The sequence below is a fragment of the Desmodus rotundus genome, chromosome 1 (genome assembly GCF_022682495.2).
Source record: "Desmodus rotundus isolate HL8 chromosome 1, HLdesRot8A.1, whole genome shotgun sequence".
NCBI lineage: Eukaryota > Metazoa > Chordata > Mammalia > Chiroptera > Phyllostomidae > Desmodus > Desmodus rotundus.
Genome location: NC_071387.1, coordinates 150,642,111 through 150,669,330, shown reverse-complemented (window position 1 = coordinate 150,669,330; position 27,220 = coordinate 150,642,111). Strand labels below are relative to the sequence as shown.

Below are 27,220 nucleotides of genomic sequence, written 5' to 3'. Positions count from 1 at the left end.
CCTCACCTCCCCAGCCTCACTGAGTATGAAATGGGGAAGTGACTGATCACAGCCCTGACCAGATTCACAATGCAGGGTCTTCTGTGAGTTTCCCCTTCAAAGATCCTTCACTCACCTGTTTTCCCAAATGGTTACTCCCATTCTTCATGTGCCCTCCTGGTGCTAGGACAACTCTACCAATAGGCAAGGGCTTCTCTGGTGTCTTTTCAACAAGGAGGGAGGTGCTCGGTTGCACAGAGGTCTGATGGTTGCAGTTATGGAAGACGCTGCAGTGCTCTCAGGTGGGGCCATGCTACCTGTGCCAGGGTGGCAAAGTGGGAGGCAGGAAGGGAAGGGTGAAGAACGAGCTGGAGCTCAGGGGCAACCCCTTCAGTGTTTCCTGCCCTGCTTGTCAGCATCATCAAGCCAGAAACCTGGACATGCCTCGCTCACACCTGCATTTGGTCAGCCACCAAATACTATGGACCCATGGCATCCAGCTCCCTTTCACTCCCGCATCACTGTCTTTGTTCCCCTAGTTGCCTTTTACTCAGACAGCTGTGGGTGCCTCCAAATAGGTGTCCCTGCCTTTGGAATTATTCCTCTCAAAACTTCCTCCTCAAAGCCTTCAAAATTCCAATTACAACACCTGCCCCCCTTGAAACTCTTTCTTTATGCTCCAAGTTTTCATTCGATGTGCACATTAGAATCACCTGGGTGCTTTTCCCAAAATTTACATTTAACCTAATGAGTCAGCATAAGACCTGGGTACCTATAGTCTGAAAAAGATTCCTGGTGAATCTGATGCACCACCCCATTGAAGAATCACTGCCCCGGGAGGTAAAGGCCAAGATCGTTAGCACAGCATTGAAAAACCGGGCAACCTCCTCAGCAGCCATTCCCCTTTCCTCCTCAGACTCCAAAGACACTGCTGCTGCTTTCCAAATCAGTTTCCTGAACTGTTACGCTAGGCCATGCCTCTTATCCACCTGGAAAATGCCAGTACATCCCTCTGGTTGAGCTTAAGGAGCATTTCTGTGAAATCCCTGTCTCCCACTTCAGAGGTTTATCACTCCCTGCCCTGAGCTTCCTTTGCTTTGTGATCAAACCGGTTCAGAAAAATAGTATCTTAGGTGGTTCAGGCATTATTGAATGAGGTGAAATCTCAAAGTCAAAATTATTCACACACTCAGTACTGAGCTCACATCATGAGAGGCTTACAGGGACAGAGACCCCGAGGAAACAGCGTATTCCCTTGTCCCAACCCGCCCTCTTTCCAGGAAGTACAGCCACTGAGGGGAATGTTTAACCTGTGTTTCCCAAGTGTGTTCTACAATGTGAATAGTAATATTTTGTAAGTGGGTTAGTTTGAAAAATATCAGGTTAAAGAATATTAAACAAACCTGTCTTTTGAAGTGTTTGCCTTTGCCTTCAGTGTGAATATTCAAAGGGGGAATCCCATATGCCATGTTTCCCAGTTATTTGATTACAGAATGCTATTTTCATACAACTAATATTTCAAAGAATACTCTGGAAAAGATCTGTCTCCCTCATTCCCCACAGCAGTTGCAAGTGAGAAGCCAAATGAGACACAATCTTTGGTGGTTTATATCTAAAAAGAAAGAGGTCAGACCCCATTAACTGGTGTGGTTTGCAACTGGGCCATCTCCTAAGGGGACCTGCCACCGGTAGCTATCTCCTGAGTGTGGCCACCCACTTCTGAAGTAGCCACCGAGAGAGGTAAGGGGGCTGGGGACTTCCAGTGCATTACTACTTTGATGACAAAGTGCAGTTATTAGAATAGAGCATTGTTTAGTATTCCTTTCCATTTATTTGATTAAATGATTCAAATAGGTGTATATATTGTCTACTAAAACAATAATTTGCATTTCTGGAGTTTTTTGTCAGTTGGATGTAAGCATTTATTTTGAGGATCTGGAAATTTGGAGGGGGTGGGAAACGGTAACCAGTCTTCGATGGGCACGAGTGGTTAGGTGTGAACTCTTCTGTGTGAACGCGTGTGCATCTGCAGGGCCAAGTTAGTAGACTACAGGTATACTTTCAAGGTTAGGAAAAGCTTCTACATAGAATCTGTGGTTAACTATGCCCGTCCAAAAAATATGGTTAAAAATGTTTAGTGGCCAAAAGAAACTTAGGCCAAACTTAAATTGATTTTTGCTGTGCATAATTAACATTTTAATAAGAAGCGAAAATCCAGTGCACCATCTGAGTACTAAATTCAGCTAACGATGGTCTCACTGACTCATGTAGTGAAAAGTTTGCACAGCTGCATGTCAGGAGCCCCACGTCCAGCTTGGCTCTGTTGGGAACTGGGTACATACAACCTTGGAAAAGTCATTTAATTTGCCTGTGACAGAATATTTTTCATTCTCTCATTTTGCAAAATGTGAGAGTTGAGTTAGTCGATCTCTAAGTCGCCTTTTAAATCCAAAATTTTGTGACTGTGAATTACATGCTACTTAGGTAAAGGGAAGAATGATGGAAATTTTATAGCTGGTTCAATACTCTGCATTAATTTGAATTACTGAACTCTACTGTTCAAATAAAAATTATGTTCAGTTGTTAGTTAACTTCTCTTTAATTTTTGTTTTGAAAACATCAATTAAAATAGTAAAATGTAGTAGGAATTTTCCATGGAAATATAAAAATAATAGAGAAGAGATCACAATGTGAAAAGTATTCTAATGCAGCAAACATAGTTTTCAGACCTTAGCTGCTTGCTGAAAAAAATTATTAGCGTCTGATATATAAAATTCATCCAAATGGGAACTCTGCTCTTTGTTGCAAAGAACGGGCCACACAGAATCCAAAAATAGTACCATTTCTCCAATAGATTTGTTTCCATTGTCTAAAACTTGCATATATTTTGATCCTATTTAGTTGTGTTTGATCCAGTATTTTTACGGAAATGTTTCCTGTTTCTTTTTTGCCCTGAAAAACCTGAAACAGTAACCACCTTAATACCCTCTCTTGAAAGTGAGTATAAGAAGTCATAGTCATCGGTACCCATGGCTTCCTGGTAGTTATCTGGGTACCTTCGGAATTGCAGTGTACCTTTCAAAAAGTCTTGAATATTAATATACTTAGAGTTAATCACTTATGTTAAACAGGTAATAAAGCTACAAAGTCTTCTTATGTCTGGTATACTAATGATTCTTCATAACTATTTACATACTTAGAGTACACATTGGCCAAGTGGAATCTGCCTGTATGTGTGTGTATCTATCTATCTATCTATCATCTATCATCTATCTATCTATCATCTATCTATCTATCTATCTATCTATCTATCTATCTATCTATCTACAGTGTGAACATTTCGCAAACTCCAGGTATGGGCTTAGCAAACTTTTCAGCCACTTTAGCTAAACTTGGAAGTAATTGTCCCAGAATAGGTTTCAAGATTTACAGCAACCACTGAACTGAAAGTGCAAAAAAAAAGTATAAAATAACCCTATCTTAAAATAATTCCTAGTCTTTGGAAAATGTGAGAGGGGCTAGAGGATGATCTTGCACTTGAGGGATGTTGGAAACGAGGCCCACACTGCACAATGCCGTATCCAGGTGTCCTGCTGGCCAGAGGTAGTAACCTCTCTCTAATTGCTGACCTGGATCATGCCATTTCTAAGGTAGAAAAATCGCCCCCAGAAAACAGTGAGCCATAGGAATCAAATACATTTCCAATAACAAAGGCACCTGCACCACAAGGAATAGGGCATCCTCGAACAGTAAACATGTGCTGCTGTGTTTAGGACCAGGGAAAAGAAAATCTATCAAATGATTTTTTGTTAATTAGGATTTTTTTTTCTTTTGTGCATGTGTATCTTGTTTCTAATGACTGCTTGGGGTCAAGGCCAAATGTATAATTTTTCCAACAGAGTTTCTTCCATTGTCTAAAATTTGGATATATTTTGTGTTTGATTGAGTCTCTTTACAGGAAGGTTTTCTGTGTTCCCCCCATTGGAAAACATGAAACAATAACTTCATAAATACTGTCTCTCGAAATCCGTGGCATTTCCTAACCTAAGCCCTGAGTCACTAGTCATGAGGACATTTGGGAGACCATCTCTCACAACTGACAGATTATGCCAAATAAATCTGGGTCCCCAGACTTGTTTGTTTGAACTCTCTAGTGAAATTTTGTGAAAAAAACTTGTTCAAAGATTGAAAAATATATTTTTAATAAACAAGCATTAAAAATATTGTTGTTTTCTTTGATACTCTGCCTCAATTTTTTCTTCTGCATTTTGATTTTTTTCACAAGAAATTCTAAAGTAGTTAAACTTTGACCATCCTATTAAATTAGACATTCAAATTTATTTTGACTTTTTAGTTTTATTATCTCATCTCTCTCTGCATGTGTATAATCCATATACATTATATATGTATATATCTGCACACATTTAGCTTCTGACTCAAGGGAGTAAAGCAGTTACGGTGCCTATGTGTAGTAAAGAAACCCTAATATGAAACAGTGGGAAAGGCTTGTGGCAAGAAATGATTTACAGCCATATCAGTTCTACCTTGACAACCATCAGATGATAAAGTATGAGATGAACCGAGGTAAACTCTTTCACACCTCACACATCATTCCCTCGTGCCCACATGCTCCCTGAGTGACAGCTTGGCCCCAATCCAGTCTCAGGTGCATGAGCCATGACTCCGAGCAGATCTGAATATAAACCAATTTATCCCATCCCTCCCTCCCTCCATCCACCCATCCCTCCGTCCAGCCCCAGCCCGTCCAGCCTAGCTGCCTCGAAGACAAACTGATGGCCTACTGTGTATTAGGCACTGTGCTGGCACGCATGGTACACAACACTGTAAAGCAGGGTTTTGTTTGTAAGACCTGAGTGCACAAGAGGTTGGAAAACTACCCAAGAATTTCAAGCATAATTTGTGGGGTCTTTGGAGGAAGCAGATGAAAATGAACCTAGCTATATAATGGACCGAAACTCCTTCTACCATCCTTCAGGGTGCTCCCCCACCCAGGTAGACTTCCAGCAGGAAGTGTTCAGGGAGTGTGCACGGAAAAGGAGACACGGCATTCCTCTTCCCTCTAAACACAAAAATTTCCACTGGCTTTCCTGGGACTGTTGACTATGTACACTGAAAGCTGTTTCTCTGTCTCTCTCAAATAGATAAATACATACATACATACAAACATACATACATATATACATAAAATAATCTTTTCACATTGCCAAAGGAGAACTCTCCGTTATATCTGCTCATTCCAGATACATTGTGCATTATTACTAGCCTCATCTTACATGAATTTCCAAATAAATTACTTTATTTCTCATTCATAAAGGTTGGGTTTCACTAAGAACAAGAATGCTGAAGTCATCAGAAATGATTCAATATAGTAGCATTAAAAATATTTCTTTTTCTGTCTGTAGCACTTTACAGCAGTCATTTCATGTTTCTGGGATGCAGGGATTCTAACGGGAGGCAGCACAGAATATAGTTAAAAACCCTGCCTCGGAAGCCCGGCTGCCTAGCTTCAATTCTGGTTGTTCTACTGCCATTTCTGTAATGTCAGGGATAAGTCACTTAATTTCTCTTCACTCTAATTTGTCCATCTGTAAAAGGGGGATAATAATAATCATAGTGCCCAGATCTCAAAAGGTGGTATTAAGAAATAAATAACATAGTTCATAACAAGCTATTATGTGACCACACTGAAATGTTAGCCATTATTATTATTGTCATCTTCGAGAGAAACACTTGCAGAGTGAATGATCTGGGACTTGATCTGTTATATCTGGGTATGTGTAAATTGCCATGAATAAATATTAATCCCATTCCACTAGTAAAATGACTCAAGGGAGACCAAGCGACTAATTTGAGTATCTCTACTAAATTAAGATGGAATTGAAAACCAACAAACCATCTCCGAAGCTCTCTTCCTTAGGCTTCACCCAAAGGGATGCCCATCATAAACCGTGGCTCTTTAACAATGATGGCACACCCACGGACTCTGCGTGCAAAGTGCTGCACCCACCTTGATGTTCACGGGGCCACTACTCAGTAGTTACCAAGCACCTATGCGATGTGCGGGACTCTTGTCTGGCAGGAAAGTGTTTGCTCAACTTTGTGGATAGAAAAACAAAATCAAAAGAAGGCAAGAGCTTCACAGTTACCTCCAAAACCACAGGAGGGGTCGATGTTGAAAAAAACCACTGATTCCTTCCACCACATAGGCACAAGGATTCTGTGCCTTGCCACATACTACCCCACTGCATCTATACTTAGCAAAGGTTTTAAGACCCTTACCTATTTATCACATTTGTTTTTCTTTATCTCTTAATGGTTCCATAGCAGATTCATATAGTTCTTGGAATAAAGTAAACATAGACTTTATTACAAAACAAAGATAGGATTTGTTCATAAGCTAGCATGATGATAGAATTTCACTTATTTATTGAAGATACTAGTTGGTCCACAGGCTATGAAAATAGCATATACCTTACATAAGAGTTACATTTTAATTAAAATAAATAGTGACCATGGATTGAATTCTTAGGAGTAAGGAATAACTCTTAGTAATACCACCAATACAAAAACAAAACCTTTTAATTAACCTGTCTTCTAATCTTAACAGTTAAGAGGTTTTAAAGAAAAAAAATTGACTTATAAACCTATTGCGTTTATTAGTATATGAAGATATGTCATTAACTTCTATAATAATGAAAAGTCATCTTTTTCTCATCTCATGTCCCTAGAGAGAGTAGTGTCCCACAAATATTAAGTAGCCAGATAAATTTTAACAGAAATGGTTGAAAGTTAATTGGTTGTTTAGATTTTCCTAATCTCTTCTTTTTCTTTTAAACCCAAGCGGCTATTCTGCATTTATGATAGCATTTACTGTCTCTAGCAGAGCTTGAACATTGTCGTAGTTATTACATCCTGATGGAATGTGTAAGGCACTTGTGGAGTGATGAGTGTTGTCTATGGATCATCGGCTAATTTTTTTAATTAGTTTATTGTTGTTCAATTACAACTGTCTGCATTTACTCCCCACCACTCTCACCCCACCCCAGTCAAATCCAGCTCCCTCCCTTTGCTTCGTCTCCACCCTTGGTTTTGTCCATGTGTCCTTTATAGTCATTCCTGAAAACTCTTCCCCCCATTATCCCTTCCCCCCTCCCCTCTGGTTACTGTCCCATTGTTCTTTATTCCAATGTCTCTGTTTATATTTTGCTTGCTTGTTTGTTTTGTTGATCAGGTTCTGCTTTATAGGTGAGACCATATGGTATTTGTCTTTCACCGCCTGGCTTATTTCACTTAGCATAATGCTCTCCAGTTCCATCCATGCTGTCACAAAGGGTATAAGCTCCTTCTCTCTCTCTGCTGTGTAGCATTCCATTGTGTAAATGTACCATAGTTTTTTGATCCACTCATTTACTGATGGGCACTTAGGTTGCTTCCAGTACTTGGCTATTGTATATTGTGCTGCTATGAACACTGGGGTGCATAGGTTTTTTTGGATTGGTGTTTCAGGATTCTTAGGGTATAATAGTCAATTAATATTTGACAAAGGGAGAAGCATAAAATGGAGTAAAAATAGCCTCTTCAACAAATGGTGTTGGGAGATCTGGACAGCTACGTGTAAAAAAAAATGAAACTCAATCACCAACTTACACCATACACAAAAATAAATTCAAGGTGGATAAGAGACTTAAATGTAAGTTGTGACACCATAAAAGTCCTTCAGGAGAACATAGGTAGGAAAATCTCAGACATTCCATTCAGCAATATCCTCACTGATATGTCCCCTAAAGCAAAGGACATAAAGGAAAGAATAAACAAATGGGACCTCATCAAATTAATAAGCTTCTGCATGGCTAAAGAAAACAGCATTAAAATGAAAAGAGAACCAACAGTATGGGAAAACATATTTGCCAATGATACCTCAGACAAGGGCCTGATCTCCAAAATATATAAAGAACTCACACAACTCCACTCCAGGAAGACAAACAACCCAATTAAAAAATGGGCAAAGGACATGAACAAATACTTCTCCAAGGAGGACATACAGAGGGCCCAGAGACATATGAAAAGATGCTCAGCATCACTAGCCATCAGAGAGATGCAAATTAAAACTGCAATGAGATACCACCACACAATGGTCAGAATGGCCAACATAAACAAGTCAACAAACAAGTGGAGAGGATGCGGAGAAAAGGGAACCCTAGTGCACTGTTGGTGGGAGTGCAGACTGGTGCAGCCACTATGGAAAACAGTATGGAATTTCCTCAGAAAACAGAACTGCCTAATCTCTTCTTAAGGACAAGCTCTTGGGGAAATCCCTTTTTGCTAACCACTTTCAACAAACATATCAAAACAATCCACCATACTACCTGCAATTTTAAAAACTAAAAAATCGACTTTTATAATTCAATTTCCAAGGGTAAGGCCTTGGATGCTTCTACTGTGGCAATAGCTACGAGATTGTAAGTCGGTTGTTAGTTTGATTATCATTCCACCAAACCATGTTCCATTAAACTAGATCCAAAAGAGAATCCTTGGTCCATAAAATATTTAGACATTGACACATATATGTCTTCTATGAAATATTCTTCAAGGATATAGTTTCCTATAAGGGTGTTCACCACTATGTGTACATATACATGCATGCACACATATGCACACACATACATATGTATACACACATAATGTGTGTGTGTGTGTGTGTTTAAACCCTTAGCACTAGATCTCAAGAAACAGCTAGTCTTCTGATCAACTTCCAGCTAAGTGGGCAGAGAGGAAGACCCAGATTTAGGCCTTGACTCAGACCACCTGAGTGAAGCTAAGCACCTCTCTTTCTTCTTCTTTTTTTAATCCTCACCTGAAGACATGCTTATTGATTTCAGAGAGAGGGAAAGAGAGGGAGAGAGAGAAAGGGAAAGGAACATTGCTATGAGGGAGAAACATCGATTGGGCACCTCTCATATGCACCCCATCTGGGAACCAAACCCACGACCTAACCATGTGCCCTGACTGGGAATCAAACCCATGACGTTTCAGTTTACAGGATAACACTCCAACCAACTGAGCCACAAAAGCCAGAGTGGGGCACCTTTTTTTAACCCTTCTAGGCCTTAGTTCCCTTCTTTGTGAAATGAGAAAATATATGACATCTAAGTTCCCTTCCAAATACATAATTTTGTATATCTTACTTTGTGATAGTGATATTCGTGAACTCTGTAGAGTTCAAAAACACTTTCTCTCCAGCTATCTCAATTGATCTGCATAACTGATTTTCGGAGGTGTGCAGGGGTGTTGTCACTACTCAATTTTTTCCTAGCAAGTGTTCTGCTTCGTTATCCAGCAGGAATCACTAGAGACAGTAGGGTCTAAAGCACCATCCAGAAAGACTTCATTTTGGGGAGTCAGAACAAATACTCCCTTAAAAAAATTTCCTCCTACTCAGTGGTTCCTCATCATGAATCATTCAAAGTATTACCTAAAAGAAAAATATTTAAAGAGAAAAAGAAAACATCATGCTATGTGCTTCTGCCAATGCAGTCCCTAATGGAGGACAGTCATGTCAATTTTAGGTTGAAAATAAAATTTAATTGCCACTTGATAAATATCGTTTGCATGAAGATGAGTTTCCCTGAGCTACTGAAAATTTTAAGATAGCACTGGGACTTAGTAAAATTGGGTTTTTATTTTTGGAGCTTATCTTTGTAAAATATATCTATATGAGTTGGCAATTAACAGGTAAAATAGCTTTCAGAGGGGAAAAGGAAGGCCCTCATTACTAAAAACAAATATTCTGAATCTGGAGTGGAATTCTGAGTATCTTTGATGCCTTGTCAGCTGCCTTACTTCAGGAAGACAAAAAGCAATTCCTCAGAAATGTGACTAATACTTTATAGTTAATAAAATACAATAAAAATTGTGATACTTTTTATCTTTGCAACAACCCTATAAGGTAGGTAAGGTTGTCCCATCCAAGTACCCAATTATTCTTAATCACAGGCTATCTAAAAGACTCATTTTTGCCATTATATATAAACTCTTTCTGACTTCTTCTCTCACCAAAACCATTATGAAAGGCAAGAATCGCAACATTACACTATTTGTGTTTGCTCACCCCTTTCCTTCTCTTTCCCTGCCCATTACCCATATGCCCCTTCTGCCCATCGCTACTTTCCTGCAAAGAGGCAGGAAAACAGCCAGAGGAGGTAGGAAACAGAAAGGAGGGAAGAGAAACAAGATGCCTCCATAATTTTTGATTACCAGTTGGCTATACAATGTCATAAATAATTAAGTCCATATTTGAAAAAGCACATTATAAAAACTTGATTTTACAGCATTTTATCAGTCTAAGTTGTCATTCATAGCAACAGTTTGTGTAACCCATAATTAATCTGAAACAGTGCAAAGTGCAATAAGACATGCTTTTATCATGATGTAGATGTGTTACATTTTATTCTTTTTATTGGCGTTTGTTCACATGTAACATAAGAAAAAATTCTCAAGCAGATCCTTAACTAACCAGAATAGCTTCCTCCCTGTCCTAGCAGAAGAGCGGAGGTTGATACATCTCTAGCATCAGGATGCTCTACTTACAACATCTGCTATCCTGATCGTTCAGGCTCTGTGCCTTTTCACCATGCAACGTCCCAAAGGCTCTCACGGTACTAAATCACTTCCTTTAAAGGTTTTCTTTTCCAATTTGGAATAGTATCATCAAATATGTTTGGAAGTTGAACCAGTTTTAACTTTCCCTTCAAAAAGAGGAAAACTAGATGGTTCCCATCAGTTCATTAACACTTTCACCTTTGCAAAAACATGGGTTATTGAATATGTATCCAATAAAAAGCAATTTCCATACTGTGTTTGAATCTAGCGATTTTGTAATGGGTATAATTTTGAACAGAAATGAAACAGCTTGATAGAGAGAGAACTAAAAAAAAGAAAAAGTATACTAAAGCCAACTGTCATTAAGCATACAAAACCCCTCAATTCACTAATATCTTTCAAATGTAGAGCTGGAGCTCGCAAAATCAAATTAACCTTTTCTACTTCAAAAGAATTCAAAGGTCTTAAATATAAACATCCAAAGTTATGTGACACCGAACACCATCTTTAGCTCTAACTTGATGTTATTTCCTTAATTAATCAAAAAACCCAAAACAGCATGCCTGTCTTGCACATCAACCTCTTGGCAGGAAGCTTAAGGAATTTTTGAAAACCTCTCATTCACTTCTCCATCCACAGATTTCTCTATCCCAACAATTTATATATGAGTGTCTCTGAGAGCCACTGAGGAAGGGGTCTTCTGCTAAAGTCATACACAGTTTAGAATAAACAGATCAATCAGAAGTTTATAACTATGGTGGCCTTTCACTTAAATAGAAAGCCAAATATGAAGGTCGAGAGACTTTCACTACTTTTCAACTTCAAGCTTCCCAATGATTGCTTAAGACTACTTTTTATTTCAATGGAGGTATATAGTTGTAGAGCAATGATTCTTTAGAATAAAATCCAAGCATAATCATATGAATTTCATGCATGTTTCACCTTTTAAGCAAGATCATGAGACCACAGAAAAGAAAAACATAAATAAAAAGATCCTGGCCTGGCACTACTTAATCTTCAAATATATATATATATTTGAGAATTATATATATTTATATATAATATTGATAAAACTACTACAATGTTTCTATGTCTCAGGCACATAATTTTCATTAAAAACTTGTAAAAGCAATAGCAATCTATTAAATTAAATATCTTACAAAAAGGATTATACTATAAGTTTGAAATTACTTGCATTAGAATCTCCAACGCCACCTTCAACATCCTGTGAGAAGGCATTTTCTGAGCCATAATCTTGTTCTAAAACTGCCACGTTAATTCAAGGCTGCCACAATACAATGAGTAAACCAAAATACGAAACTTACCTTATGACAAATAAGTGGCAAATTGCAGGCACTTCTCAGCTTGCAGCTATCTAGCATAGTTGATTAGAAAGGAACAAAACATCTTTCACTCCAGTGAGAGAGCTGCATGCTGAGGCTTTCCTTACTGAATCCCAGCAAGGGACGCTGCCCGCCTCCCAGGACTAGTAACAGCTTCTTCGCAGAGAGCACTTGCTGCTCTGAACTGCAGTGACTTAGAATGAAATTAAAAGGAACCCGTGATGTTTAAATACCATTGCTTCACATTCACAGGATATGACTCAACTCTCTCTCAGACCAGTAGGGGTAGACTTTCCCTTCGCAAAACTGTTAGATTACATAACAAACATCACACTGGGGGTCCTAAAGTGTTTACAAACTAACACTTAAATTGTTCACCTGTAAAACATACATTTTTACTATTAACCTCTTCCCTGTGGCAAAAGCCACAAACAGAAAGGAGAATAATAACATGGAACAAAGAAAAATGCTTCTGCTTCCTCTTTGCAATGAATTAATTTAATGTTACTAAATACTATGTGAACTTATTGGCATCTCCTTGGCAGAGATATAAAAGGGAAAGAGGCACCCTAAAGTCACTAACATTCCCATTAGTTCAAAAACAATGTGCAGAGTAAAACTCTATTTTAACATGCAAGAGGTAATAATTGCATACAACACAGTAGCATCTCCTTCACCAAGTAGAGATTTGGAAAAATATTTTCATGGTTTGCTGTTGCTGATTCCCACAGAAATCTCATCCTGAGCTGCCATTACCTTGTGATACTCGCTCTGCCTACCTCTCCAACTCCGAGCTCTCCTTCATCTGGGTTGTGAGCATTTCTGAAGAAACATAACTGATGCCACAACTCCTCTAGGAAATGTAGCGATTTTCTGTGCTTTCTCTCACCTCTTAAGCCGAAAGAAGCTTGATCACATGTTGAATCATAATGTATGGATACCTCAGTTAATAAATGGGGTATCAGTGGAAGAGTCAAATAAAAACTGAGTTTAACCACACGGATTGTGTAGCTATTAGGCTTACATAGGCTTACACCCTTGGAGAAAAGTCTACTACATAAATTCAATTGCCAGCAACATCATCAAGGACAAAAAGATTAAAAAAAAAACACATGTCAATAATAGCAAATAGACTAAAATTATCTAGACCAGGACTGTTCAATATAAGGTAACTATATATATAATTTTAAACATTTTAGTGGCCACATTAGAGCAAGTATAGGAAATGGAGTTCCTGAAGAACTTATATGCATGACCCCTGGATTTGAACAAAGAAGGGGTGATCACTGGAGGTATTCAGGGGGTGCTGTATGGAAGGGGGCAAAGGGGGGAAATTAGAACAACTGTAATAGCAAAATCATTTTTTTAAGTAAAAGGAAATGTAAAATTAATTTTAATGTTTACCTCAGTATATCTAAAATATTACAATTTCAACATTTAATCAATATAAAATTACATATTTTATAATTTTTGTACTAGTCTTAGAGCACTGATGTGTATTTTACATTTATAGTACATTTTAACTGGAACTGGTTACATTCGACTGCTCAGTAGCCATACATGGCTAGCAGCTACCATGTTAGACAGCAGAAGTCTAGAGTTTGAGGTTCGTTCGTATATTCTCTTTTCAGAGAGGTGGTCTCTTACCACCTTACCTGAAATGACCTTGCCCAATTACTTTCTACCTCATGATCCTTTTTATTTCCATCATAGTGCATCAAAGCCTGGAATTTTCTCCTTTATACATGTGTTTACTTCTTTGTAATGTGTGGCCCCTAACAATAACGTGCCTTTGGCATGGGAACCCATACATAGCAGAATGTAATAAGCATTGCTTTATAAATGAATGAATAAAATACAGCATTTGTGCTATAGTTTGTTAAGTGATCTATCGTATATCTGATATTTTTAGCAAATAAATTGTATAACACTTTTCCACATTGAAAAATTCTTTTTTATAATGTTAATGATCTTCAACCTGTAACATGCTTTATTTTCATACACAATATTATACATAAACATACCTGTTTCATTATTCTAGCTAAAATTTGGAAAGGTACTTCTAAGAATAACTTGGTCCTTACGTCATAAATCTGGACACCTATAAGACATTTGTAGGGAACATTGATATATTGGCCTGACCAGCGTATGTCCCCTCCTTTTGGTATCATCATCCTCATTTTTATCTGGTAAGCCACCTCTTTACCCCTCGATCCACATGTTTTGAGCCATGATGAGTTGGCCCCAGAAGTGGGCATGTGATCCATGATCAGTCAGTGTACACTAACCACAGAGCTACACTAACAGGGTGAAGAATGGGCATGTGGCCCAAGCTAATTTGGTGAGAGCTGACCCCTCCACTTTCACTGATACTGGGAAACAGGTTGTCCTGTTTGTAGAATGTAAGCCTGGAACTGCTGGTTGACGTATCGGGTATCTGTGATGTGAAGTTGTCTGAAAACAAGGCCATCCCCGAGAAAAACAAAGTCAAAGATGGAAAAGACGGATTCCAAACCACACAGCTGTAGCTCCTGGGTCCGGCCATGCCTCAGTTCATATCACTGCCCTCTGCAGTGATGATGGATGCACTGGACGGTTTCCTGCAGTCTTCACCATCACCGTATTTAATGGTGAAAACCTGAAAACTTTGCAATTTAGGCTGTGAGCAGTGGAAGAGTCAAATAAAAACTGAGTTTAACCACACTGAGGAATATTGTGTAGCTATTAGGAAGTACCAGGGTGTCTTGGCATACTGACAAGCAAAGCTCCTTTAAAAAAAAAAAAAAAAAACCACTTTACCTGTTTAAATGGAAATAACATGTTACAAAAACACATTATCCCAGGAGTTCTGGGTACATAAATTTTACATGCAAATTCATGGAAAAGCGCTTGGGTGGCTGCACACCAGTTGTGGACAAGTGGTTACATGTGGGGAAGAGATTTGAAATAAGAAAGTGATGGGGGACCAATTTTGCTCAGCTTATTACCTATTGCATACATCTGATCAAATTTAAATTAATTTATATATTCTCTAGGTAATTTGAAAAGAATATGTTACTCTTTAAAATAATTATTTGATATTTTATATCTCCATATTGTACTACATTATTGTCACTCTAAGTGGACTACTATTCTTTATTTTTTATAAAAAAAAAAGTGTAACAGAAAGAAAAGTACTCTTCTCTCCCCCACTGTCTCCATTTTTTACCAGCCCAAATTTATGCATTCTCTGTTTTTTGTCTGGCTAAAGAATACACCAAGATAGAGATAAAGGACAGAGAGAGACGGGAACAAACAGCAAGCTACATTAAGATCTCCAATGAACCTTCTAACGTTGGCCAAGGTCTTCACATTTGTTGTTTATCTTGGCCCCTTGAAAACCCTTTTAGTGACTTCAATAAAGTACAGCTTGGATTTATTTGGCTGTCAATATAACAGCCAAATGTTTATAACAATATGCCTCATATTAATTGTTAGTCTTGAATCAGAGTAAATAAACTTGCTTATTATCAATTCATTGAAAAACTTCTCATCTCTGAATTGGGCACAATTACTTTCCTAATTAACATAAAACCTAAACCCTTTCCTGTTTTTTTGGCTTGCTCTAGTCCTCCAAAATCTTCACGTTATTTTAGATATGTGCATACCACATCATGCTTTTGTATTCCCTTTGATTTCTACAGTATTCCCTTTTTTTAAATTACACAGCTAAAGATGCTTGAAGTCTGAGGCAGGAGTCAGTAGCCTTTTGATACCAGACTTTGAATTTATACAGTGCCGGCAAACCAATGAGTTTGTCAAGCAGTGAGTGCTGCTCTATTTTTTTCTCAAAGTCCACTTATCCTAATGTCCTCAAGCTCCTTCCTGAACCTTCCAGAGTCTGTTGACTTCCTCCTTTCATCCTCCTTGCCTCCACTTAAAATGTTAACATTATACCAAATATGCTTCAGATTTCCTGGAAGAAATAAAATATTACACATACAATTAAAGCCCTCAGATTCCCCTACCTATTCCATGTCTCTCCCTTCGCTCCAAAGGTAAACATACTACAGGGCTATCTTTTATCACTCCATACACCTTTTTATACTTTTGTTAAATACCTCCATATCCCTAAAATGTTGATGCATGTTTTAAGTTTTATAAAATAAAATCATAGTAGATCGATCCTTTAATTAATTAATTTTTGCTTCACATTTTCTTCTTGGGATTTACACGCAGTTCCATATAATTTTGTTCTTTTTTTCCTTCTATATAGCATTCTAATTCATGCATCCATTCTCTTGTTAGTGGATATTCAGGCTGTCTCTAATTTAAGTTATTGTTAAATTACTCTTATTTCTTATAAATATTCAAGAATTTCTTTAAAAATATGTACCTAGGAATGAAATTATAAGGTCATAGGATATGCATAACTTCATCTTTACTAATATTGCCCAACTATATCTCAACATAATTAGACTGACAATTCAACAAGCAAAAAATCTCCACAGTACTCTTCTTCCAGACTTTAACATTTTTGCCACTTGTTCATGCTTGGTATAGAATCTTAATGTTGTAATTTGGTTTCCCCGATGACTACTGAAGTTGAACATCTTGTTATTATTGGTCTTTTTCCTGTTGGGTTGTTTGTCTTTCCCTTATTTGGGGGAGGACTATATATATTATAGTTCTACTCTTTTGTCAGTTATAAGTTATAGATATCATCCTTTGGTGTGTCTGTTTTATCATTGCTTAGAATGTATTTTGTTGTTTATTATTTTAAAATTTATTGTTTTTAAATAAAATTTCATTTTTTAGTTATTTACATATTTTGCCATCATAATATGCACTTATTTGCCCAATTTTTGAGGGTAAAATAAGGGTGTGCATTACACATGGTTATAAAAATGGGTACATCAATCCCGTGTATAATGCGCACTAAACCGTGGCTGCACATTATACGTGGCAAAATATGGTACCTATATTTTTTGAATCAAAAATATGGTTAAAATTGAGTGGCCCTCAGTCATTATTCCTGACACATTCCCAACATTAACATCAGACTGCATAGCTAAAGGGGAACTGAGAGATTCCTATTTCCAATAAAAAGCTCAGTTCATTGTTTGCTGAGCATCTGCGCCGTGCCCTGTGCTATGTTGAACGGTGTAAACATGAACCACAAACATGAACCAGTGCCTATAATCAGAAAATATACAGTCTAATTGAGGAAAAAACCTTGTAAGCAAATGAGGATGATGATGAAATGGAGAAGTGACTGTGTGCCAGAGATTATGCTAATTCAGTATTTAACAGTAGTTTAATAAGATGGAGTAAATGTTGTTAGCAGATATATACAAGATGTTATGGGAGCAGAGAAAAAAGAAAATATTATTATCTTATACCCCAAAGATCATTCAAAATATAAAATGGCCAAATTTGAGGTAGTGTGGACCTGTGGGATATAGTAAGACCTACAACTGACATTTCCATTTTCTCAAGCACATCTCTTTTCCAAAATAGATCACTCATAAATTAATCCTATGTACTTAGAAGATTAATATGAATTAAGGGGCCTTGACTGGTAAGGCTCAGTGGATTGAGTGCAGGCCCCTGAACCAAATGGTTGCTGGTTCTATTCCCAGTCAGGCACAGGCCTGGATTGTGGGCCAGGTCCCCTATGGGGGGGGGGGTGAGAGGCAACCACACATTGATGTTTCTCTCCCTCTCTTCCTCCCTTCCCCTCTCTCTAAAAATAAATAAATAAAAATCTTTAAAAAAAAGAATTAAGGGGCTGACTGATTATTCACTTGAAAAAAAATGCTTCCTTGGAAAACATTCATTTTTACAATCAGTGACTCAATTACATAATGACATTGTCTACATTTATAAGAGACAAAGTTTTAAAGGAACAGCCAGCTATTCTTAGGCACCATAGCAAATGGCATACCTTCCTGTATCAGATTATTATTTCTAACCCTGAAGTTAAAAATAAGCTCTTGTTCCTTGAAGAAGTTCCATGGTAAAACATTTGTAAACAAAGCATCCATATTCATCTTTTTGGTAAATATGATGTTCACATTATATTTCTCTCAGTGCAGGCAATATCTATAGCCTTAAAAAAATATAGAACACGGAAGGACTTAATATTCTTCACCAAGGAGGAAGGAAGACTCGGGCCAGAAACAGAGAAGGGTGGCCCAAAGCAGCACACATTCCCTCAGGAAAGATTAAGGGTATCCCATTTCCTTAAAGCTGTGAGCTTTACAATTTAGTTTTCCTATCACTGCAGCCCTCTATGACATACAAATTAAATGTGCTTTGTCAGTACTTGCACTGACAATGAAATGAACTTGGAAATGAGAAAATAAGACTGCTATCTAAGAATTAAACTTTGAAATAAAAATATAGCATGTCAGAGCATACAGATAAATGAAAGCAGCTTCAATTGTCAGAATGACGGAAACTCAAAAGCCTAGAGACGTGCACATTTCCAGGAGGTAATGCAGATCGAAGTCAGGGATGTGGTGGGGACCACAAGTGAACTGAATGACGGGCAGGACTCAGGCCTCATCTACAGGGGACAGCCTGTGCTCAGCTCAGAGAACTGCCCTAATGTGGGAAGGGTCCAGAAGGCCAGATCTCCGGATTTTTCAAGAGAGACTAGAAATCTGGGTTGTTATGTAAATACTCCTAACTTTTAATTTTTAGTCTCTCAACAGTGTAAGAGATAAAAAAACATAAAAAGCTTTTGAAGGCCAGATGTGCCCTGTGGACAGCTAGTCTTGGCTCTTAGGCTGAATGAATACAACCTCTGGCATGGAAATAATCTGATAGAAAGACATAGTCCAGACAAGCAAATAGGTTCAAAACACTCTAGAAGCAAGATTAGGCAGCAGCCATTCAAACACTGGGAGACACTGCTCTGGGCTGGTGGCATGTCCCTTTTAATTGTACATCTGCCTCTAACTGCATTGAACGTGTGGCTCTAAGAACAAACTGTCCTTCTGATTCCACACTCACTGAGCTGCTTTCTGATTAGAATTTGGGATCTTATCTGAACGCTTTCAGGGAGAACTTGCTGGGAACTGGAGGGACTTGAGAGACCTGAGGAGCAACTCAGCAGCTACACATCATTATAAATTAATAAACTGACAGCCTGGTTAGAGATGTTGCCTGCTCATAGGCACAAAATGGGCTGGATGGGGACACAAGCTCCCAGGCCCTGGCAGTTTCACTTCCTGTTGTAACTGGAAACATTGGCATTCTGATTCTGTGCATTAGTCCTATAAGCTTTGTTAATCTGAGCCCAGCTCTGGGACACAGATGGGCTCTGGAATTGCTGACAAGAAAGGTTTCTGGGCCCACATGGCTGTAGGCCAAACAGTGGATAGTGGCAAATTCCCTAACACAAGGCCTCTTGGGAGCTTAAGTAATTTCTCTTACAGCCTTACTTTGCCTCACTCTGCCCCCACAGCCATCTCTTCCCAAGGATCCCTACCTGGCTCTCTGAAGGTCCAAAAATGACCTAGAAGTACGAAGTGAAAAATTAAACATAGTCCTGGCTGTATTGCTCAGTTGGTTGGAGCATCATCTCATACCCCAAGGGGTTGCGAGTTCAATCCCTAGTCAGGGCGCATACCTAGGTTGTAGGTTCAATCCCTGGTTGGGGCTCATACAGGAGGCAACCGATCAATGTTTCTGTCTTATATTGATGTCTCTCTCTCTCTCTCTTTCTTTCTCTCTCTCTCTCTCAAATCAATAAAAACATATCCTCAGGTGAGGATTCAAGAAAGAATTAAAGATAAAACCCAACGAACAGGCACAGAAAGCTCACAAAAATTAAAATATATATTTGTAATCATTGGCCATAGAAAGCAGGCACTGTGCTATGTGCTTACTATAGACCATCCCATCCCATGTAATCCTTCAAAAAATCTATAAAGAAGTTGCTACTTTTGGCAATTATTCTATTTTTAAAAGGGGGAAACTGAGGCTTAAAGAGATTAACTTGACCTCATTTTCACAGCTAACAAATAGTAGAGTTGGGACAAGCACATGCACCATCAAACACTACACTGTTTTCTGTATACTTTATTTCACTAAAAAAAAACACCAAACATAAATTGTTATACGTCAGACACTGTTCTAAATTCCTCACAAACATTAAGTAATTTCTTCCTCCTAATATGAAATGCACATGAAAATATGCCTATTCTAATAAGGAAACAGAGGCAAAGAGAAGTGAATTAACTTGCCTCCGGTGATGCCACCAGCAGGCGGCATGACCAGGATTCACAGCCCGGCGCTCTGGCTCCTGAGTCCCTGCTCTCAGTCTCTGCTCTGTTCTCCCCAAGTGGCCCCAGGGAAGGGTGGATGACACTCCCAATTTTTCAGTTTGAACTCCAGTACTACTGTAGGTACAATTTTTCAGGAGGATGAATAGAAACACAAGGGAAAGAAATTCTGTTATGTCAAATCATTTCTCTTTATTTTATATCAGTTAGAGAAACTGAAATTCTTCTGTATTTGAGAAAGACAGAGCAAGTAATAACCATAAATACTACAGCCCTGTATACGATCATTCTGAGGGGATGTATCCAAGGAGGGTGACAAATTTAAGTCTATATTTTTTTCTTCACTAGTACAGAGGAATTGGAAGAAAGACTTTTTATTTCTGCATTTGTAAATCCTGGGAGATAAAGGCTGGCAACTTTTGAGAAATCTAAGATGAAGCAAACATCCCAGGATTTAATTTAAAGGCCAATTTGTCTGAGAACTGAGAAAATATAATTTCAGAATAAAAGTACATTGAGCATAAAAAAATCAATGTGGCTACCTCCTACTTTAAGCCAAACTTTCTGTTAAACTTTAAATGGAACTTTCAAATCCATAAATTGCCAACATTTATTGAGAATAATACTTTGGAATTGATTTAGTGAAAATTATACCTGATTCATATTGTAAATGTGAAGAGAAAACATTCCTACTTAAACTGTAAGCAAAGGCCTTCCTTGGTTCCTATTCCACTTAATTCAATTTAGACCCTTTCATCCAGGGTCTAAAAAGGTAGCTCCATCCTGAATTCAAAGTCTCTTTAAGACCTGAATCTGTTTTGTTTCCCTACAGTCTCTGCCTTTTGACTTCGTCCGTAAACTCTTTCAGGAAACTTGCATCTGGGGAGACAGAGGATGCTCCTGCCAGTGCATAAGGCAGCACAGAACAAAGAGGGACCACACCTATGATCCTTCTTTCTCTCAGCCCCCTGTTCTCCAAAACAGTCCAGCCACTTTGCTGAACACATTTTATATAGTCTGGTCATCAAAACATAGCTCACTCCCCTAGTAATACTTCTTCCTAGTCCTTAAACTTCATAGACTTCCCAACATAGCCCACGAAGCATTAAAGAGAATTGTCCTGGAATAGGAACCACCAGTTCGTACTAAAAGAAACAGGAACAGTACAAAAGGAAAAGTAGACTTTGGGCACTATTGACAATCTAAGGAAAGTAAATAGGTCAAGAAGGCTATTTAGTTGCGAATGCAGCTTTTGAGAGAGAGGAACATCCATGTGAGAGAGCAACATCAATCACTTGCCACCCCTATGTGCCTGGACTGGGGGTTGAACCCACAACCTTTTGATGTATGGGGTGATGCTCCAACTAACTGAGCCACCTGGCCAGGGCTTTTTAAATATACTTTTATATAAAAATTTTTATTGTATTTTTTCTACCACCATTTAGTCCCCTTTCACCCCCTCCCCACTACAATCACCCACAGTTGTCCATGTCTGTGAGTCCTTTCTCCGTTTTGCTCAATCCCTCCCTTTACCCCTTAGCTGTCACCCTGCTCTCTATGAGTCTGTCTCTATTTTGCTTTTTCGTTCAGTTTGTCCATTAGATTCCACACATGAGTGAAATCATTTGGTATTTGTCTTTCTCTGACTGGCTTATTTCAGTTAGCATAATCATCTCCAGGTCCATCTGTACAGATAACAGTTTCTTCTTTTCTATGGCCAAGTAGTATTCTATTGTGTATAAATATCCTAGAAGAAAACATAGGCAGCAAAATCTCAGACATTGCTTGTAGCAATATTTTATCAGATATATCTCCCCAGGCAAGGGAAACAAAAGAAAAAATAAACAAATGAGACTACATCAAACTAACAAGTATTTGCACAGCAAAGAAAAACATCAACAAAATAAAAAGACAACCCACACAATGGGAGAATATATTTGCTGATACATCTGATAAGGGGTCAATATCCAAAATTTATAAAGAACTTGCAAAACCCAACACCCCAAAAAACCCAAACAATCCAATTAAAAAACAGGCAAATCACTTGAATAAACACTTCTCCAAAGACAACATACAGATGGCCAACAGACGCGAAAAGATGTTCAATGTCACTAATTATCAGAAAAAAGCAAATTAAAACCACAGTGAGATATCACCTCACGCCTGACAGAATGGCCATCATCAGTAAGTCAACAAACAACAAGTTCTGGAAAGGATGTGGAGAAAGAGAAACCCTTTCCCACTGTTGGTAGGAATGCAGACTGGTGCAGACACTGTGGAAAGCAGTGTGGAGATATCTCAAAAAATTAAAAATGGAACTGCCTTTTGACCCAGCAATCCCAAAACATTATTTGAAAGAACTTAAGCACCCCTATGCTCATTGCAGCATTCTTTATAATCACAAGGCTATGGAAGCAGTCCAAGTGTCCATCAGTAGATGAGTTGGTAAAACTATGGGACATTTACACAATGGAATTTTTTTTTTTTTTTAGTGAAATGTAAGAGCTGATTCAGAGGGCAGAACCAAGTGCCTAGAGAGAAGAACCAAGAGCTGGAAGTGATCATTCCCAGCAGTAGCACTACACCCTAATGAGAAAACTGGCAGCTAGATTTCGTGACTGCTATGGGCCAGTGATTGCTGTGTGTCTCCTGCTTCCCCAATCCTTTAAAATGGGAGAGTCTATAGCAGTTTACCTATGCCTGCCCTGCCACTGAAAGGTGGGTGGTATGGCAGGTTGGGGAAATAGGGAGATGTTGATCAAATTGTAGAGTTTCAGTTACACAGTATATGAGGCCTGTCCAGAAAAAGTCCAGCCATTGATAATATAACAAGAATGTGACATCAGTGTAATCTGGCAGCCAAGGAGAGTGGACTGGAATGCACATGCATGAACAATGACAACTTCACTGTATTAGTCAGTGGGGGCAGTAGATGCTGTTGAGAGAGCATGTATACTGTGTGGGTGTTGCATTCAAAATGAGTGAGTGAGCAGAGCAATGATTCTGTATCAAATTTTGTGCTAAGCTTGAACATTCCTCCATGGAAACTATTCAGCTGATTCAGAAGGCCACAGCTGTGGGCAACTGGTGATTGGCAGCTTCATCATGACAGTGCGCCTGCTTATACATCACGTCTCATGCAGAGTTTTTTGGCTAAACATCAAATCACCCAGGTGACTCAGTGCCCCTACAGCCCAGATTTGGCAGCCTGCAACTTCTGTCTTTTCCTAAAACTAAAATCACTTTGGAAAGAGAAGAGATTTCAGACCATTGATGAGATTCAGGAAAATACAATGGGGCAGCTGATGGTGATTGGGAGAACTGTGTGAGGTCCCAGGGTGCCTACCTTGAAGGGAACTGAGGCATCAGTGGGCCATGTACAATGTTTCCTGTATCTTGTATCTTCTTCAATAAATGTCTCTATTTTTCATACTATCTGGCTGGATACCTTCTACACAGACCTTGTAAATAAGGCCTGGGTATCTAATGTGTAACATGATGACTACAGTTAATAATACAACATTGTATACTTAGAATTTGCTAAGATCTCATGTTATATATTTTTTATTTTACTTTATTTTATTTTTTTAAATCCTCACCTGAGGATATGTTTAGAGAGGAAATGGTGGTGGGGGAGAGAAACATTGATCAGATGCCTCCCATATGCACTCCGACTGGGGTTCAAACTGCAGCCTAGGTATGTGCCCTTATCAGGAATCGAACCTACAACCTCTTTGTGTCTGGGATGAGCTCCAACTAATTGAGCAACCTGGCCAGGGTTGCTAAGATTTTAAATTTTAAATGCTCTCATCACATACAAAAAATGGTAACTATGGGAGTTGATGGATGTGTTAACTATATTGATTGTGGTAATCACTTCACAATGTATACAAGTATCAAAATAGCATATTGTATAGCACATATATAATTTCTATTTGTCAGGTATACCTTTAATAAAGCCAGGACAAGAAAAAGTTGGCTGTGGGAGTTGGAGGGGGCAGATAACTTTTCTTCTTGGTTTACAATTCCTCAGTTTAGGAGCAGTACCCAAAGAACTGCAATAAAGAGCCTAATCTCCACCTGGACCTTAGATGATAAAATACTAGAATTCAAGCAGATATTTAGATTTGAGGGGCTTGGGGAAGAGGATGAGTATATTTTCCATGGGAGGTGATGTGAGTTATAGCTGTGCAGTAGATTATAAAACAATGCATCTTCCAAAGAAAGCCAGACAAAAAAAAAATCTCTCCCATTCCACATCTTCTCACTATGTGCCTTTGACACTCCTCCCATCAAGAAGTGATAGGAGGTTCCTTCCCCGTAATAAGGGCAGGATTGTGCCTATAGCAGAAGTGGTGCTGTATGACTTCTGAGATTTGGTCATGAAAGCTGGTACAGTGTCCATCTGGTTTTCCTGAGGGCTTGCTCTTAGTATAGAGTTCCCACACCACAAGGAAACCCAACATGGAGAAAAAGCTAGGCCCATAGCCCCAGCTGAACTTCCCGCCAAAGGCCAGCACTAACCTCCTGGGTGTCTGACGGGCCTTGACAGTGGATCCTCTACCGCCAGTTGAATGCTGTGGTATGGAGCAGAGACCTGCCCTTGCCAAGCCCAGCCCAAATTGCATGCTGATGAACAAAATAAATGGTGGATGCCGTCTTAAGCCATTAAGCTTTGGGGTAGCATGTTATGCAGCAATGTATAACTGGAGTACCTTCTTCCCTGGCCTGTCTTCTTCTCTCATCATTTCCCATCACTTTTCTAGAAGATAAAGCTGACCAAGTCATGTCCCAAGCCTTTCTTATTTTTCTTTCCTTTTGGATTTCTGCCACTTAACTGTAATCACCCTGAGGCTATGAATGATTTCTTAGCATTATAATAGCATTACAAATTTATTGAATAAATCAATTATCACAATCTTTTGTTCCTGGATTTTTAATAGGATCTCTAATGGAGTCTTAACTCATAACATGGAAATTCTGTGAAACTGACTACCAAATTAACAATACTGCTAATTTCCCTTTAATGAATCTAAGGGAAACATTTTGAAAAATTAATCCACTTGCCTATGTTAAAATAGTTTGTACTTATAAATTGAGAGATATCCTTGATGCAAACACCTTATGACTAAAAAAAATATGGTGGGAAAAATCATCACACATTTCTTCATAAGCAAATGATAAGCTGTTTTGCATAAACCTTAATAATCTGACTTTGATAGATACTGAACTGTGGGTACAAACATAGCTCTGCTTTATCCTATAAAAGCAAAGCTTAGAAGCATTTCTCAATATTTAAGTATAACATTTGCTATTACCATTCTGAGAATTCTGATTTTTGTTAGTTCAATACACTATATTTTTTCTTAGACAGAAAATAAACCTATAAACAAAAAAAATACTAACGCCTAAAAAAATGAAGACAATAGAAAGGCTAATGTCATATTGTAGAGAGAGAGGAGAGCTTGCACTAGCAGAGAAAGGCCGGTCACTTTCACAAGGTAATCCTTGAGTGAAGAGCCAACAGATGAGAAGGAAGCAGTTGTGGCAAGATCCCAGGGAAGATTGTTTTGGGAACACAGACCAGCACAAGCAAAGGGTCTGGGAGAAAAATGAGCTTCCAATGTGGGAGAAACAGAAGAAGGCCACTGTGGCCAGAATGTTGTAACTGGGGGTAGAGTCAAAGGAGAGGATGCAAAAGAGCTGGGTGGGGGCCTAATAGCGAGGGGTCTTGGAAACAATGGGGAAATGTGGATTACATTTTAGTGATTACGATTGTAGGAATCACGTGGCCTCTTTTAGACAGAAAGTTCTCTTGGCTGTATGCAGGTTGGATCACACGAAACAAAAGGGTGGACATGGGTGCACCTGTCGAGAGGTTGTTGTGGAAACCCAGCTGGCTTGGAAGAAAGTGAATTAAGATTGAGGATGTATTTTGGATAAAGGTAATATGAATTGCTAATAGAGTAGAACAGAGTATAAAGAAAAAGAAGGGATCAAAGATAATTCTTGGAATTTCAGTCTAAGCATTTTGGTGCTTAGTGGTTCTACTTACCAAGTAGCAAACTTTAATAAGTCAAAGTCCTGTGATCACACAGTAAGAAATACATCACCAAAACTGCACCCATTTCGGTCAGCTGCTCAGAGGAGCTCAGAGACCCAATTAGCTTTAAATTGCCATTATTGGTATCTGAGATTTCTGACATACCTTTTTTTAATCCACCTAAATAATTTATTATCTTTTTGTTGTTTATTTAGGATCTTATTTTATGGTTCAATGGAAGGTTTTTCTTTTTAATAGTGGAAGGTTTTTAAAAATAAAAGTATGTCTCTAACCAAGGACATCCCCATATCCCAAGATTGAACATTTAGACCCACTGGTCACCTTTATTTCTCCTTTTGTTATGGCTGACTTGGGTCCTGTGCCTATTTTAGGTATGTGTGTGTGTGTTTCCCCACTAATTTAGAAACATACTTTTAAAAATATTAAGAACATAACCAGAGACATTGAAATTAAGAACATTGTAACAATAGCCAGAGGGGAGTGGGAAGGGGATAGTGGGGAGAGGGGTCTATAAGAGCTACTATAAAGGACACAAGGACAAAATCAAGGGGGAGGATAGAGGTTGGGGAGAGAGGTGGGACTGGCTGGGGTGGGGTGGAGGGATGGGAAGAAAATGCAGACAATTGTAACTGAATAAAAATAAATAAATTAATTAAAATATATATATTAAGAACATTAACCTTTGATCTGCATGCAATCTCAATGTGTCATTTGCCTTCCTATTTTGTTTTTATTTTCTTATACATGAATATATGTAATTTTCACATAAATTTATCAATAATTCCTTCATGATTTCTTGTGGTTATAATGTATGACAATTAAATATTCACTTTTTGTACTTATCTTTCCAAAGTACTTGGAACTAAATAAATCATGCATGAAATGGGTTTTGGGGGGCCCTGGATCTTAGGGATGTACCTTCTCTCATTAAGTAACTGCAT

The 27,220-nt window shown here is 38.4% G+C and overlaps 1 protein-coding gene across 15 annotated transcripts in view; it reads right to left on the bottom strand.

Moving 5' to 3' along the window:
• Window positions 1-27,220, bottom strand: part of MCTP1 (multiple C2 and transmembrane domain containing 1) — a 458,878-nt gene that overhangs the window by 297,280 nt on the left and 134,378 nt on the right. Inside the window, exon 1 of one of the 15 annotated variants that reach the window (XM_045197895.2) lies at window positions 11,925-12,124. The exons of 13 other annotated variants lie outside the window; for them this stretch is intronic. In XM_045197895.2, the coding sequence (XP_045053830.1) occupies window positions 11,925-11,981 (57 nt within the window). In that variant the 5' untranslated portion in view covers window positions 11,982-12,124. Of the gene's footprint in view, window positions 1-115; window positions 317-11,924; window positions 12,125-27,220 lie in introns of those variants that run through there. One more of the 15 variants, XM_045197896.3, reaches the window with a different exon arrangement.